The sequence below is a fragment of the Rhinichthys klamathensis genome, unplaced genomic scaffold (assembly GCF_029890125.1).
Source record: "Rhinichthys klamathensis goyatoka isolate OS25496 unplaced genomic scaffold, OSU_Roscu_1.1 h1tg000027l_1, whole genome shotgun sequence".
Lineage (NCBI taxonomy): Eukaryota > Metazoa > Chordata > Actinopteri > Cypriniformes > Leuciscidae > Rhinichthys > Rhinichthys klamathensis.
Genome location: NW_026606577.1, coordinates 1,024,119 through 1,040,515, shown reverse-complemented (window position 1 = coordinate 1,040,515; position 16,397 = coordinate 1,024,119). Strand labels below are relative to the sequence as shown.

The 16,397-nt window shown below is 37.1% G+C and overlaps 2 protein-coding genes across 2 annotated transcripts; one reads left to right on the top strand and one right to left on the bottom strand.

Moving 5' to 3' along the window:
• The first annotated feature begins 1,584 nt into the window (after positions 1–1,584).
• On the top strand, positions 1,585–5,841 carry LOC130078455 (GTPase IMAP family member 8). Its single transcript, XM_056243973.1, has 6 exons — positions 1,585–1,683; positions 1,939–2,533; positions 2,638–2,714; positions 4,133–4,727; positions 4,809–4,858; positions 4,981–5,841. Exons 1-6 carry the CDS (start codon positions 1,674–1,676, stop codon positions 5,610–5,612), a joined length of 1,959 nt encoding a protein of 652 aa, XP_056099948.1. The 5' UTR covers positions 1,585–1,673; the 3' UTR covers positions 5,613–5,841.
• A 2,268-nt stretch (positions 5,842–8,109) lies between these two features.
• On the bottom strand, positions 8,110–10,490 carry pcna (proliferating cell nuclear antigen). The gene is made up of 6 exons (XM_056243963.1): positions 10,064–10,490; positions 9,403–9,500; positions 9,165–9,232; positions 8,882–9,076; positions 8,673–8,796; positions 8,110–8,597 (listed from the first exon to the last, which is right to left on the bottom strand). The coding sequence occupies exons 1-6, from the start codon at positions 10,282–10,284 to the stop codon at positions 8,521–8,523; spliced, it is 783 nt and encodes a 260-aa protein (XP_056099938.1). The 5' UTR covers positions 10,285–10,490; the 3' UTR covers positions 8,110–8,520.
• Positions 10,491–16,397: the final 5,907 nt, after the last annotated feature.

The window sequence follows — 16,397 nt, the reverse complement described above, 5'->3', positions numbered from 1 at the left end:
ATGAGAGGAAATGTTTTTGAGCACCAAATCGGTATATTAAAATGATTTCTGAAGTATCATGTGACATTGAAGACTGGAGTAATGATGCTGAAAATTCAGCTTTGCATCACAGGAATAGATTACATTTTAAAATATATATATTAAAAATATTTACTATTAATTCAAATATTTACTGTCTCATAGGGGAGAGCGTGAATGTCCAGCCATTTGGAGGTGACTGCTGCATGATCACCATGGTGCTAACAGGGAACAGTGTCCTCCAGCATGACGGTTTCATGCCTGGAAGAGACACGTGTGAGAGGGTTGTGGGTAGAGTAGCTGATCAGATTGTCTGTATTGCCAACACTCCAGACCTTTTCCATAAACCAAGCCCAGATCCAAAAGCTGACAGTATAAAGGAGATGAAACCATCATACTCAGGTCCATGCATGTTCCTCATGATACTGCAAGACAAAACTATCACAGGAAGAGAAGAGATAGAGATAGATATCTTCCCCCAATTAAAGTAGAGATTTAGAAAGTGAATAAAATAACTCAATAGAGACCAATTAAACTGATGAGAACAGCAAAAAGATTCTAGATGAGGGTTTATGTTTTCATGAGCGATATGAAAAGCCCTGAGCTGGTTCAACAGCAGTAGAAATCAGCTTAGTCCACTTAGTATCTCCTGTGTAACGGACTTGGTGTAAGATATTGCTAAATACAGCAAAGACAAGTTATAATCCCATAGTGTAATGTCTAGAGTAACCAAAAGATGGCGCAATAAACCTATGCAAAACAACTGCCTACAGGTCCTTCATTCTCACTATCATCATAACAATCTAAAATGAATCACTGTTCCTCTTTTTTTTTATTGACAAGAATTAACATACAAAACTCTCGTAGGGGAAAGAGAATATACAAATGTCGTCAATATATGAATCACTGTTCTAACACATTCATTGAGTTTCAGGAAACATAGCCTACTGTAAGAAAAGTAGACAGAAGCTGAGTTTGGTAAAGTTGTTTTTTTCCATAAAATTACCAAAGGCTATTTCCAGTTCCTCCACCCACCGCAGAACCTAAATTCATTTCTATGTTGATACTTGAACAACATTCCAATCAACCAATCAGATTTGAGGGACAAGTTTAAAGTTCATGTCAAGTTTATGCTTACAATAAGAGTTTGGTGCTTCTATTAGTGTTATTCACCTATCATTCCCCTCTGATTTTAGGGATAACTTATAGTTAGGTTTAGGGAAATGGTTATGATTACATTTTTTGGACAGGAATGTTGTTCCAGGAACAACTAAATATGTTGACGCCTAACTCTGCAGGACGTGCCCATTCTCCCACCATTGCTTAGATATTTTACCTCTAGTAGTAAAAGTTTTCTTTAGAAAGTCTCACTCTGTAGAAAATGATAATCAAAGCCTGACCTTTTAGATTACTACATTAAGACAAACATTTTCACAAAAAAACTGCAGTAGAGAACCAAAAGATAAGCGCAGCTGTTATCTAGCATAGTGACTCGACGTGTTATTCCAGATTTTTGACAAGCCCTTTATTCTCATGCATTTAAGACAAGTACATTTTTGCTTTCATTTATTCATAACTGTCCTTTGTGCTAGAGACACGTTTAATGATTCTTACTCTGCTCATTATTTGTTTCTGTTAACGTGGAATAACTCAACATGTTTCAATGTAAGTAAGCGGCTTGTTTTTTTAAATACATTTTAGTCTATTTTTGTAAAATTGTAGTGATTTGACTTGATGGTTGCTCATATTAATGGCATTAATTTGATACTCAAGCTTAACTCTAGGATTAAAGAATCCTTCTCAAATATTTATAAACAAGCAATGTATATTATGTCATCAAGGGTTATGATTTAGGAATTAAGTAAATTCCTAATCTAAAACTCAGTTTAAAAACTGAATTATTCTTGTTATTTGTTATAGTGGAGTATACAAAGGTGGCGCAATCTGACGGAGGCGACAAGATCGCAATGGTGCTGCTGGGAAAGAACAGCAACGATAAGTCTATGATAGGGAACATCATACTAAAGGCAGAGCGTTTCATAGCTGGAAAAGAGACATGCACAAGAGCTGAAGAAAAACTAGGTGATCAGATGGTCTGTATCATCAACACTCCAGACCTTTTCCACAGGCCAAACCAAGATCCAGAAACTGACAGTATAGAAGAGATAAACCCCCAATATCCAGGTCCACGTGCGTTCCTTCTGGTACTGCATGACAAACAGCTCTCACAGGAAGAGATTGATATGGTCAGCCAGCTTAAAAAGAGATTTGGAGAGAAAATGGTGGAAAATACAATTGTTGTGATAGTTAACAGTCAAGAAAAGCAATCTGGACAGCCATATGACCAAGCCGATGAGAGTCTCAAAAAACTACTAGATGAGTTTGGACAGAGAATTTGTGTTCACAACAAGAACGAAGACAAGAATGAGTTGACCAAACAGGTTATGGAAAAATGGAAGGCAGTGCACAAGAAGCAGGCTATTGAAACAAACAAATCCACACCTGCTGATGAGCCGTAAGACATATGAAGTATCAAAAAATAAAATAAAAACCTCTGTACATACCTATAAATTCCTTTACGCCTATAATTTGACCTGTAACATCATCTAAATCCTGCAGGTTATATGAAGATATGGATCATTATGAACCAATGAAGGAAATACCTGAAGTGTCAAGTGTGCCTGAAGACAGCAAAAGTATTGCTTACAGATTTCTTATTCAACTTACTTTTCTCTGTCATCCAAAAGAATATGATAAAATCAACATGCTGTTTTTTCTCACCTGACTTTACGTCAATCTAAAGTAGTCAAATAAGTTCAACACACTTTTTTTATGCAAAGCACTGTTTTGGATGCCATTTTCTTTCACAATGGGATTTGAAATGTTTGCACATTCGATTTTGTCGAGTGAGACGCGTTTCTGGGTCAATACATTTTGTTGTCAGCTTCCGGTCTGAAAATGTTGTCCAAGCCCCTAAACCTAACACTAGTTGTAAGCCTAAACCTGACATAAACTGTAAACTTGTTCATCAAATCTCATTGGTTGATTGGAATGTTGTTCCAGGATCAACAAAAACATTGATCCAGGAATATATGTTGCACTTGGTGAAATCTGTTTGTGCAATGTTGCACGCGATTTCTGCGGGATCTGTCTGTTATCATAGGTTGCAGTTCACTACAATTCACTAACAGACGGCAACAGACACTTCGTCAGGCTTTGTCACCCCTATCTGTGTCTGTTGCCGTCTGTCGAAGCTTGTTTTCACCGATTGAACATGCTGAATCGGCGTTGCGTTAGAATGTCTTAAAAGTGATATGCTGTAATCTGGTGACTGACAGCATTGGTCTGCATCGGTGTAGTGTGAATTGGCCTTAAAAGTACAAGATCATGATGAAACGTGTCTGTTAAAACAGTGGTTTTCAACTGGTCTGTTCTGATGATAATAATAATAATAATGAAATGCACTGCAAGTACAGTATTGAATTGAATATTGTATAGTATTGAATATCAGTATATTCAGCCGTTGCATACTATAAAAATGCTATGAGAGTATTAATTTTGCCTCAGCATCACGTGTTCGTGTTGGGTCCAGCCTGAGGACTCTCTCCACATCACAGACAATGTTGTCTCTTGCCAGGCAAAGAAGAAAAACTTCTGGTGTGCTAGATCCAGCCTTGACAACAATCCACACCTTGCTCTTCCTCCTCATCCACCACCTCTCACAAATACTCTTCCTCCTCTCCCTCTCATATCGTTTCCATCTATTGTTGGTGCCATTTGTGCTGGCTTATATTTTGTACAGTTGGTTTGATCACATCATTAGAAACAAGTGTGCTGTATAGTTGTGTTTAACTTTTGCTACTTGTGCTTACCTTTTTGCTATACAAGAGCATCACAGTGCAAAATGTGCTTTAGTGAGTGAGAATGAGTTAGAGTTTTACAAAAATGTGCATGAGATTTGCAAATGTTGTCTAACAGCCTGAACTTGTTTAAGGTTTTGCAGAAAGAGTGATTTATTCAACAAATGGGTTTAGGCCTTTGAGAATTTGGTTCAGAGTATGGGGTTTAGTGTCTTAGCAATTGTGTTAACTGTAATTGTTTGAATTTATCTCAGAACAGATCATCCAGACGCATGGAGGTGAATGCAAGATGACAGTGATACTGCTGGGAAAGAACAGCAACAATAAGCGCCTTATAGGAAACATAATTCTTGACAAAGATCATTTCCAAACAGAAAAGTTCACTTGTGAGAAGATTGTGGATAGCGTTGCTGGTCAGACGATCTGTATTATCAACACTCCAGACCGTTTTCATAAACCAAACTCGTCAGATCCAGAAGCTGACAGAATGGGGGAGTTGAAGCCGTCATACACAGGTCTGCGCGTGTTCCTCCTCATACTCAAGAACAAAATGGTGTCACCAAAAGTGATGGTGATGTTTACTGAACTGAAGAAGAAGCTTGGACAGAAAATGGTTGAAAACACAATTGTGCTGGTAAACAGTGAAAAAAAGTTACCTTCAAATTCAATAGACAGACTAGAAACCTTCAAAAAATACTACTCCCAAGACAACTCCATAATCCTGAATGAGTGTGGAAACAGATTGTGTGTTTACAACAGAGACACGAAGAGTGATGAACTAATCAAAGAACTGCTAAAACACACAGAAGGCATGCAGACGAACCAAACATCTGATTCTGTCAGAGAAATGTAGGTAATACATAGTTATAATGAGCAGCAATAATTTAATTAATTTCTATAACCCAATATCAATCACTCTTTCAATTCCAGAAGGCCACACGACAATATGAAGACAAAGCAAGCAACACCAGACAAAGCAGGTACCAAAACGTTTGAGTTCAACCTATGAATTAGAAAATATCACCTGCACTGCACACTAGTAGATACTACTTTGGTATCTATGCACTGGCTGTGTTTTCTAACTAATTCTATACATCATCAGTTAAGGTGCATCAACCGAAACCAATGACCATTGTGCTACTGGGACAGACAGGAAGTGGGAAGAGTGCGACAGGAAATACAATTCTGAAAAAGCAACATTTTGAATCACGTGCCAGTTCTATGCCAGTAACAAAAGAATGCCAGATGGCAGAGGAAGCTGTCCTTGATGTGCAGATTAGGGTCATAGACACCCCAGATTTCTTCAGTGAAGACCTTAAAAACCAGGAAGAGCAGATAAAGAAGTGCAAAGAGCTCACGCAGCCAGGGCCTGACATATATTTGCTGGTTATGCAGCTTGGCCGTTTCACAGATGGCGAGAGAGAAGTTCTCCCACGTCTGAAGAAAGAGTTTGGCGAGGATGTGATTTCAAAGATTGTGATTCTTTTCACTGGTAAAGAGAAGCTGAAGAACAGGACTTTAAGTGATTACATATATGGAAGTGACAAAGAACTTCAGGAACTGATCAAAATCTGTCATTCAAGATGTCATGCATTTAACAACAATGACAAAAGCCATCATCAGGTGAAAAAACTGCTGGAGATCATTTCTGACATGCAGGGAATTATGGCCATGGCAAATCATCACATTTATAAAAAGAAGCATAAGGAGAACAAAGACTGCAATATCTTATAAGATATTGAACTGTGTGTATGTGCGCAGCTAAACTGTCCCTAAGTAAACTGAATCTCACAAAACTTTACTGTGTGGGGACACTCTCAAAACATGATTTTTGATTTTCTACGAATGTAAAGATTTTATTTGGGTTAGTCTGAACAGTTGTTAAAATTGTGTAGGCTTTAATGTTAAGGTTTGTTAGTATTTATGCTTCCAATCAATGTTTGTCTAATTAAAATTGCTAAATGCAATTCCTTTAGCCTAGCTGTATTTCCTAAACCGCTAATTCTTTGAAATATTGAAGTATCAAAATAAAAATAACATTAAACCCTGCATATGAGTCCATAGTTTCATCATGTATTTATATATAACAACACCACATATGCAATGACTCTTTTGGTAATCTTCACAAGATGTCTTCAAAGTGCAAATATCCAAGCTAGAGGCCCTGCAACCAGATTACTACCAATTAAAATGCCCAAATTTAAATGAAACAGCTCTAGTCTTTCATATCAAACATGTTTGATATTATCGCAAGTCCTAGCGTAGTCCTACTGACGTAAAACAATCAACAACCAATAAAATCGTTCTCAGAAAACCGGAAACAGGAAGCCATCAGTCACAACAAAGAAACATGTCGACGGACGTGGAAACACAACGAGCGCCAAGTAGGCGAAAATGTACCGTGGATAAAGAGGAGCGCCTTGTCGAGCTTGTCATCCCATTAAATAGTCAACTCTTTATTAAGAAATGTTCACATAACAACGTCTATGGAAAAGAAAGTTCACTGGAAAAGAAAGTGATTTATTGTAATTAAACAATATAAATTAACATTTTTTTACTCATCAAACCAAAAAAATATGCATAAAAATGCCTATTTTAATGGAGGAAAAAATTAGGACCCCTAATAACTAGTGATACCCCCCTTTGTTGAAATTAATTCAGTGAGATAAAATGGTGGAATGGCTGATGTCAAAGTCCTTTGAAATATGCATCTTTTTAAATCCTTTTCCACACTCATAAGCAGTGTGGGGGAAATATATGGGGGGGGGGGGGGGGGGGTGTCCTAATTTATTCCTCCTCAAAAATTGCATTCTTTTAAAATTACATTTCACAGAGAGTCTTAAAAAGACCTTCCTTATTTTTAAATAGTTTAGTTAAATCACTGGGTCCTTCAGTATTGTTAAAATTGTTATTATGTCCGTATGTTGAAAAATAGACAGGCTTTCATGGTGTCCTATTTTTTTCACATGACTGTATGGTTGCCTTTATATAATTTAATAATAATGATAATTTATTATTATTTTTATTATTATTTAATGATGATAATCACATAATTTGGACAGTGACTCCCACCCCCTGCAGAACACCATCACTGCACTGAGCAGCCATCACTACACTGTTTATTTGTTGTATACATTGTTTACATTATTATTATTATATATATTTTTTTTTTTTTGAGGTTTGTCTTTTTAAAAAAACTTTTTAAAAAAGTCTTTTTTGTGTGAAAAATGATTTAAAGGCTGAAAGTGAACATATTTACTATATGTGTCTAGGGGTGTATATCCACTGTGCTGCTGCAACACTGAGAAATTCCCCATTGTGGGAATGTCAGGTCTATCTTATCTTATATACCACCACCACTGTAGGCCTACCTTCAGACATATTTTGGATCATACAACATAATGTGATACAGTAGCTAACTGTAGCTGCTTCTCCTCCATTTTTGTTAAATCACTGCTGAGCATGATGGGTGGAATATGGTGGGAATAAAAAGCTAAAATAATCTAGTTGTAGTCCTGTAAATAGTGTCACTACAAGATTCAGTGTTTGTAAAATCTTTAGTCTGAGACTAAAAACTGTGAACCCAAAGTCTTTAGATGTGAGCTGATAATCTTATGAAGTCTTTTCTAAATCTTTTCAAAGTCTTTTGGTGTACGCTCAGCATTAAAGGGATAGCTCACCCAAAAATTAAATTTGTCATTTACTCACCCTCATGTTGGTCCAAACCTGTTTGAGTTTCTTCCTTATTTTTTTATTCTATCCATATTTTTGTGTTCAACAGAAGAAATACTCTCATACATGTTTGGACCAACTTAAGTAATGGCAACATTTTCATTTTTGGGGGGTGAACTAACTCTTTAAAGAATGATTTTTTTGAGCTGCATTCAAACATCCAGCGTCTTTTGTCTTACAAATGTAAATATTTATCTCGATTAGATATTCTTATGAGCATTCTCAAATGCTATTTCAATGATATTTACTCAACAGAAAAGAGACTATTCCCATTCTAATCAATAATTAAGACTATGAAAAGGATTGGTTTCATGATTAAGCTTGAGCAAACATATCAAACTGCGGTAAATGTTACGCTGGCTCCCTCTAGTGCCCAAACTTTCAAATTGTTCTAAACTGCAAAATCCAACAATCCATTAAGCATTTTTTTTTATAACATCTAAACAGCTTCATCTTTTAAATATCAAGCATCTTGTGACAGGAGATGAACGATCACAAATCATCATTACAAAAAGTTTTATTAATGGTTGACTGGATGAACAGTGTCCAATTAGCATATTTACAGACAATTATCTATACATAAGAATGAGCAGTTGGACAAAAACCTGAAATGGAATAAAGAGGGACCAAGTTTGAGAAAATGAGACTGAGCCAAAGTTGAGTCTGTATGCTACCATAAGCACTCTAGATTCAGCCCACAGTGCCTGGTAAAGCTAAGGACCAAACTACCATAGTTTAAGTGCACCCATATATCTGCCAATCATATAAAATGGCTTAGGTCACAGAATTGTGAATCCATTGAACTGGAAACCACAGCAGACACCGAGTAGTAAAATTCATTTTCTCAAAAAAAATTCTGATATGCAGAATGAAATCCCACAGATGACAGCCTTAAGTCTTCTACTTGGATTTAGGAGGATTCTTCATCAATCTTGGGTGCCAGGTAGTATTTGATGTGTCCCATGTCTGCAATCTTGTACTCAACCACTGCAGGAGGAAAAAGACAATCAATAATTTTAATTCAAAATGCAATGTAATGAGCATGTGACCATTTTTCCATACCTAGTGGAATGTCTGCGGACATGCTGAGTGTGACTGTCTTGGACAGAGGAGTGGCCTTGGTGAAGAAGTTCAGGTAGTTCAATGCAAAAATAAGCTGCACTGGCTCATTCATCTCAATTGTCACCTGCGAGGAACACAGTGTTGTCAATTACCCTCATAGTTAGTACAGACTTTAGTTAGTTATGTTGTCAATGTTAAAAGAATGTTACCGCTTCATCCTCCTTGTCGACACTGCTGGTCTGTGAAAGCTTAACGTTGCCTGTACCCAGCTCTCCACTGGCAGAGAACTTCACGCCATCCTTGGCGCATGAGATCATGACAGCATCGCCGATCTGCGAAAGATCCCTGCAGATTCTGGCGAATTCACCAGAGGGCATCTTCACCACACAACTGTATTCCTGCTCCTGAGGTAAAGAACAGAACAAAACATGACCATTGGAGAAAACATGCACAATCATATCAAAATTAAGCATGTTTAATAAAAAGCCTCACTGGAATGCCAAGCTGCTCCACATCCAGATCCATCAGTTTCATCTCATAGTCGGACACTTTCTCCTGATCTACAAACACATTCAGAGATCAGCACTGGCTCAGTCTAGTATAACTCAAGACTTGTTTTTATTGATAGTGAGCTATATCTAGTTTATTTTGGCTATATGTACTGGAAATTATTATTTCCGGTATCAGATTAAATGCATAACTAAAGTTAAATTTAGTCTTATGTACTTACTGAGTGTTTCAAAGACAAGTGCCAAAGAGTCTGCATTGTCTTCAGCCCTGAGCGTGATGATATCTTCATTTCCAGCACACTTCAGAATCTTTGACATGCTGGAAAACAAGAACAATTCCTTTCAAATTAATAAACAGGCACTTTTTATTTAAACATGTAGAATGACATGCTGAATAAATGTATGAAACATAAAAACGTTCTTTATATTTGTAATGTAAAACACATTACAGCCACGTTGAACCACTTTTATTTTATAAAACTGTATATTGGTAGTGTACAATTCTTTTTAAGCAAGATTTCTTTGTCTAACTGTAAAGCCATATTGTCATTCAACAACCCGGCTTTTTTTTCCCGCCAACAAGCTTGAGCGCGCGTAAGTGACGTCACGACCAGCAGTGATGGAAGAATACAGGAAACACTCTGCGCGCCAAATATTGCTACCACCGACATATTTGGAACACATTAACGGCATATTAAACACATTAAACCTATGCATTTCAAAACTAATAACTGTGAATGGGACACATTTTTGTTTTACATTTTAAAAATGGCGGGCTGCTGTTTGCTCGCGCAGTCAGGCATGAACAGACATGTTCAACTTGCACTCTCTAAGCGGTTAGACGACAAATAATGAGAAAACCACAATAATTTCCAGCATTACCTGCTCAAATTGACACCCATGGCCAGGTTTCTGTCGCAGCGGTAGGAGTCGAACCCATCGCTCCGGAGTGTGAGCTGCACCAGAGACACGTGAGAGGAGTCCATGCTCTGCAGAGAGATGCCCGAGGAGCTGACATCCCAGCAGGCTTCGGTGATGAGGTCTTTCAGAGCCTCCAGAACCTTCTTAAGGATTGATCCTTGAACGAGACGTGCCTCAAACATTGTGCGCCTTTCTTATGGGAGAAAGAAAATAGTTATCTAAATCCTGTTATGACACAAGCGCGGCCTGGTTTTCTGCTTGTCTTCAAGTGCAGGAACGCTGTACTATTAGTCTATTAAAGTGTTTTAACGGTAGCAGGTACAAATCCAAAGACTGTAAAAGAGACACTGGTTTATCTGTCCCGTCTTCTCTTCTCTCGAGGCTCTGAATGTAACTGCGCGCGCTTTTGCTGGAACTTTGATAAACTGACCCTCTCTTGCCTTCGTCATTTCCTCTGACGCTTGACTCCTCCTGGAATAAGGACCGAACTGCAGCCTTTGACCAGACCACAAGAGGGCGTCATTTCATACGCATTTGATGTGTTGCGTGAGCTCGTCCTTTTTCAAACCCGTAACTCTTGAAATTAACTGTTTTTTTTTTGTTTTTTTTGAGAATGTTTAATAACTGAAAGGAAACTGGAAGACAGCATTTAAGAAAAAAAAGCCTTCCATAAAAAATCCTACAAATAACATGAGTATAACTATAAGTATAACATGAATGTGTGGGTGCATGTGTAGGCTAACATTTAGGCCCTATGAATTTAAATTAGGTATCATCTAAATGTAATCCTCCCGCAGTGTGATAAATGAATTATTAAAAATATTATATTATATATATATAAATATACGCATGTAAAATTGTCAAAAAAAAAAAACATTGAATCTTGAAAACGCTGAAATGTGAATGCAGCTAATAGCCACAAGATGGTGACAATTCCAACGTCAATTATTAATTTGAGCCAAATTGTTTGCCTTGCAGTTCTCTTTTGTATTGTTTTTGCAGTAAAGAGATATATAAGATGTTGAGATGTCACATGTAACGTTTTTTTTGTGTGTTGTTGATCTACGAAAACCACAAAAAAAAAAGTATGGAAAAGAAAAAAAAAGTAGGCTACTTGTGTCTGCGGTTTCACAGACCAGGGGCCCGTTTCAAGAATGAGGTAAGGTTCAACCAACTCTGAGTTAAAACTTGAACTCTGAGTTGACTTACCCTAAGATGGGAAACTTGAGCTTTCAGTTTCAGAACAGCTGAATTTCGCTAGTTCAATCAACTCTGAGTAGGTTGACTGAGTTAATGCACGACTATGAAAAGCTATGATCAATGGAGCTCCAAAATTACTATTCACCATGGCAACAGGACCAGACAAAAAGACGTCCGCATACTTCCGAGTCAATACGCAAGTTTAATTCTTAATCACTGTTTGAAAACCGGCAGAACGGTAAGTTTAAAGTTACTGAACTAATATTCATTTTCATTTTTGTAGCAGCTTTTACCTAGCCAAATGCTCTTTTTACATAATTAAATGTTCTCTAATCCAACCCGTTACATTTCTTAATTATGGTAATGAAATTAAATTAACATTTGACTTCTACTCAGCCAACAGCAAGAAGCCAGAGGCTCGCAAAATGGGGGGAAGGCCTGCACCACCACCACTGACAAATGAAGAGGAGATTGTGGAAGAATATTCAAATCCAATAGGAAAAAATATGTTATTGCTTTTGTATTTGGAAGTTAAGATGAGCAATTTTTTTTTTAAATAATTTGTGTTTATTTAACAGCTGGTTACGGCATAGGCCTAAATCTCGGACTACCCTTCCGTCTGGCATCCTAATCTCTTTCAATTCCGGAAGGTATGGGAATATGCTATCAATGAATCCAACCACATAGGAAATCCTAAAGGAAATTCTAATTATTAGGTTCCTTTCAGAGGTCTGAGCAAGATGTTATCAAGTGAACGTCTTTATCAGATTAGCCTCATTTAAAGCGGTTTCTACACCACTGACCTGCAATCCTGTGAAACTCCTCTTTGATGGCTCTCACGGGTTTGTACCCAGGAAACAAACAACAAAAAAACTCTAAGAAAGTGCATGAGTCATTCTACAAAAAGGGTGCCATTTCCACTTAACAATTTTCCAAATTTTCATTAAGAATAAACTTATTTTTTAAAAATTTACAACTTTAAAGTTATGTTAATCCTCCAAAAAAAAAAAAACATTTTCCCACCTCAGGCACAAAATCCTTAATAATATTATCCTTTTTATTCAGCAAGGGAGTCTTTCTTGTACCACCCCATCAGGGACAATATGTATGCCATAGAGTAGTAAAACAAGAAATTCATTTTTAAATCTAATGTTTTCCTAAAAGTAAAATGTCCCTTTTTTTGGAAACCATCAATAGAAAAGTCTATAATTTAATCCATTTTTTTATTCTTAGTTTTTTTATCTCGAAAAATGAATTCAACATTTCAATGGCGTCATTGTTTGTACTGAAAAAAAAACAAATTCACTTCAAAAATACAAATAAAGTTACATCAATTTGATTAGTCCACACAACAAGAACATCGTTCAACATTAATTTATGTAAAATTTCATTTCCTTTCCATAAAATTTTAACAAAATGGCCCCGTGACGGGGTGGTAACTGTTGTCATGCTGGAGTGGTTCACTGTGACAGGGTGGTATGGACAAAGTGTTACTCTGTATGATCTGCTGGTTATAAACTTTATAAAACTGGGGGAGGGGGAACATTATAATTGGAGATTTAATGGAACAATTTGATCATGCTCTGAAAAAGAGCCAAATGTTATAAAATGTAACATTCTTCATTAAAGAGTGAGTGAGTGAGTGAGTGAGTGAGTGAGTGAGTGAGTGAGTGAGTGAGTGAGTGAAAGAGATAGTAAGTAAAAGAAATAGTGAGTGAGTGAAAGATATAGTTAGAGAGTAAGTGAGTGAGTGAGTGAGTGAGTGAGTGAGTGAGTGAGTGAGTGAGTGAGTGAGTGAGTGAGTGAAAGAGATAGTAAGTAAAAGAAATAGTGAGTGAGTGAAAGATATAGTTAGAGAGTAAGTGAGTGAGTGAGTGAGTGAGTGAGTGAGTGAGTGAGTGAGTGAGTGAGTGAGTGAGTGAGTGAGTGAGTGAGTGAGTGAAAGATATAGTTAGAGAGTAACTAAGTGAGTGAGTGAGTGAGTGAAAGATATAGTGAGTGAGTGAGTGAGTGAGTGAAAAATATAGTGAGTGAGTGAGTGAGTGAGTGAGTGAGTGAGTGAGTGAGTGAGTGAGTGAGTGAGTGAAAGATATAGTGAGTGAGTGAGTGAGTGAGTGAGTGAGTGAGTGAAAGATATAGTGAGTGAGTGAGTGAGTGAGTGAGTGAGTGAGTGAGTGAGTGAAAGATATAGTGAGTGAGTGAGTGAGTGAGTGAGTGAGTGAGTGAGTGAAAGATATAGTGAGTGAGTGAGTGAGTGAGTGAGTGAGTGAGTGAGTGAGTGAGTGAGTGAGTGAGTGAGTGAGTGAGTGAGTGAGTGAGTGAGTGAGTGAGTGAGTGAGTGAGTGAAAGATATAGTGAGTGAGTGAGTGAGTGGTTGAGTCAAAGAGATTGTAAGTAAAAAAAAATAGTGAGTGAGTGAAAGATATAGTTAGAGAGTGAGTGAAATATAGTTAGAGAGTAAGTGAGTGAGTGAGTGAGTGAGTGAAAGAGATAGTGAGTGAGTGACATGTTGAGTGAGTGTGAGGCACAAAAGTGAGCGAGGCACAGTTTCCTTACCACTCTGCATACAGTGGCCATACTAATGTGCTCAAGCAGATCCCGATGTTATAAAATACCATTTAAAAATGGTATTGCTCAAATAAATATGCATGTGGATATGACAAAAAAAAGTCCTCTCCCGACATAAATGTAACTCCCTACGAATGAATGCTGCCTCCTCATGTACAGGGTCCTGTATAAAATGACATGCCATTTTTGTCCCTTTAACAGTGTCTTCATGATGGAAATATGCGCAATGAATGAATGTACCTGCACTGCAAAAAAAAATTTGTATTACTCTTACTTAGTATTGTTGTCTTGTGTCCAGTAAAAAATATCTAAAGATTCTTAAATCAATCATAATAAAAATGGTATAAATCCTCCTAGGGCTTAGTGGCCACATACGTGGACAGCACATTTTTGCTCTTATGTCCACAATTGTGTTCACTGCTGAATTGGTGGTGTTATGGACACGTATGGGGGTACTTATACTGCCATCTGGTAGTGTCAGAAATTTATAACACACTATGGTCAAAATTCAAAATGGCGGCAAACACAAGGAAAGATTCAAGTGGTAGCTCCATACACAAACGTCGACCAGTTAAGAAGTTCTGTCATATTTCATGGCTTATTCTGATTTAGATATTTATAAAAGCCTTGTATATTTGTCATGACATGCAAATTTGAAAAAAAAGTGCAAAACTACCAACTTTGTAGGTCGCTAAACATGAAGTACACGTATGTGTACTTATGGACTGAAGCTCCTCGAAACAGCTAATATGCTAGTAAACATGCACAAACATAAAATGGGAAAAAAGCTAGCTGTGATGCAGCTAAAAAGGTGCACATGGTCCCAATGACATAAATAACAATTAAATCACTAAATACATACGTACATACTTAAATTAGTTGGGTTGAAAATGTTAGTAAAAATGTAATATGCTAGTAAAAATGTGCACATGTAAATTAGCTTGTATATTATCCCATTGGAATAAATAACAAATAAATAATGCAAACCTACATAAATTAAATTAATTTGTATTTGATTTTATCATGTTTTTATTTCCAGAGCGTTTTTCTGTGCAAAGAGCATTGGAGCTACTTTGGGTTAATTGATGGAGATAACACAGATTTGGATGTGTCTGATAACGATGATCCCTTAGAGATGTCTTATTGATCACAAGTTCAGTATGGTGTACCACAAGGCAGAAGGCTCAGTTCTAGGACCGTTGCTGTTCACTCTATACATGCTCCCCTTGGGAGATATCATTAGGAAGCATGGCATTAGTTTTCACTGTTATGCTGATGATACTCAGCTCTATATTTCCTCACGCCCCGACGAAACTTGCCAATACAAAAAATCCTAATGCATTGCTGATATAAAAACTGGATGACTAGCAATTACCAACTTTAAAACTAAAAAATCTAAATTACGTCATGTGCTTTCAATGAAAAATGTGGAACAGTTAGTTCATTACATCAAGGCTAGATCATTGTAATGCTCTACTGGGTGGTTGCCCTGCACGCTTAATAAACAAACCTCAGCTGGTTCAAAACGCAGCCACTCGAGTTCTTACCAGAACCAGGAAGTATGACCATATTGCCCGGTTATGTCAACATTGCATTGGCTCCCTATTAACCATCGTATACATTTTTAAATATTGCAATGTTTCCATGTTGTTTTTACTCTCTGATAGTCAAAACATGTTAAAAAATATGTGTGTATGTGTTATTAATACATTAAAAAACAGTCAGGAAAAAAACTGCTGTGTTCAAGGCAGAAATAAAGGGTTTTTCATTCTATTACACAAAGGTGACTTTATTGTGTTTTATGGAAATTCGGACCATGAGTCCACATATGTGGACATCATTTTTCTCTAAAAGTACATCATATCAAAAGATGATTCTTAGTTTTTATTCTAATTATGTTCCAATAAGCCCAAATAGCAAAGAGAATTAAAAAATGCATGTAAAAAATCAGCTTGGGCCTTAAGAGGTATAAGGTGGGCTGTTTAGTCTTACTTCCTGGGGGGGGAAAATGAAATAATTTAAGTGCATTTTTCTTATTTTGCAAATTATCTGCCAATGGGGTAAGAAGTATTTATGCAGCATGAATGAATGAATGAAGTATTTAAACAACACTTACACTTTAAAAAGGGGGAGGAGATTATAAGAAACTCTGGTTTTACCGCAGAAAACCTGCTCCCGACCAGGGGTGCGTTTCCCGAAAGCATCGTTAGCCAACTATGGTCGCAAGTTCCGTCGTTACCAATAGAGTTCAATGGGATTTGCGACCAACTTGCGACCATAGTTGGCTAACGATGCTTACGGGAAACGCACCCCAGGTTAGGTTCACAGAGTAAGTTACCATGGTAACTGACTCAGAGTATAAGTTAGTCTTGACTTACCCTGCTTTCTCAGATTTGACATAGGCCTGCCATTCTGAAATGGAAAACCCAGAGTTTCCCTCATTTCAGGGTTAACATACTCAAGAGTTTTCACTTATCCTCCTTTATGAAACTTAGGTTTAGGCCTAGTAGTGCATGTTTGAGCTGTT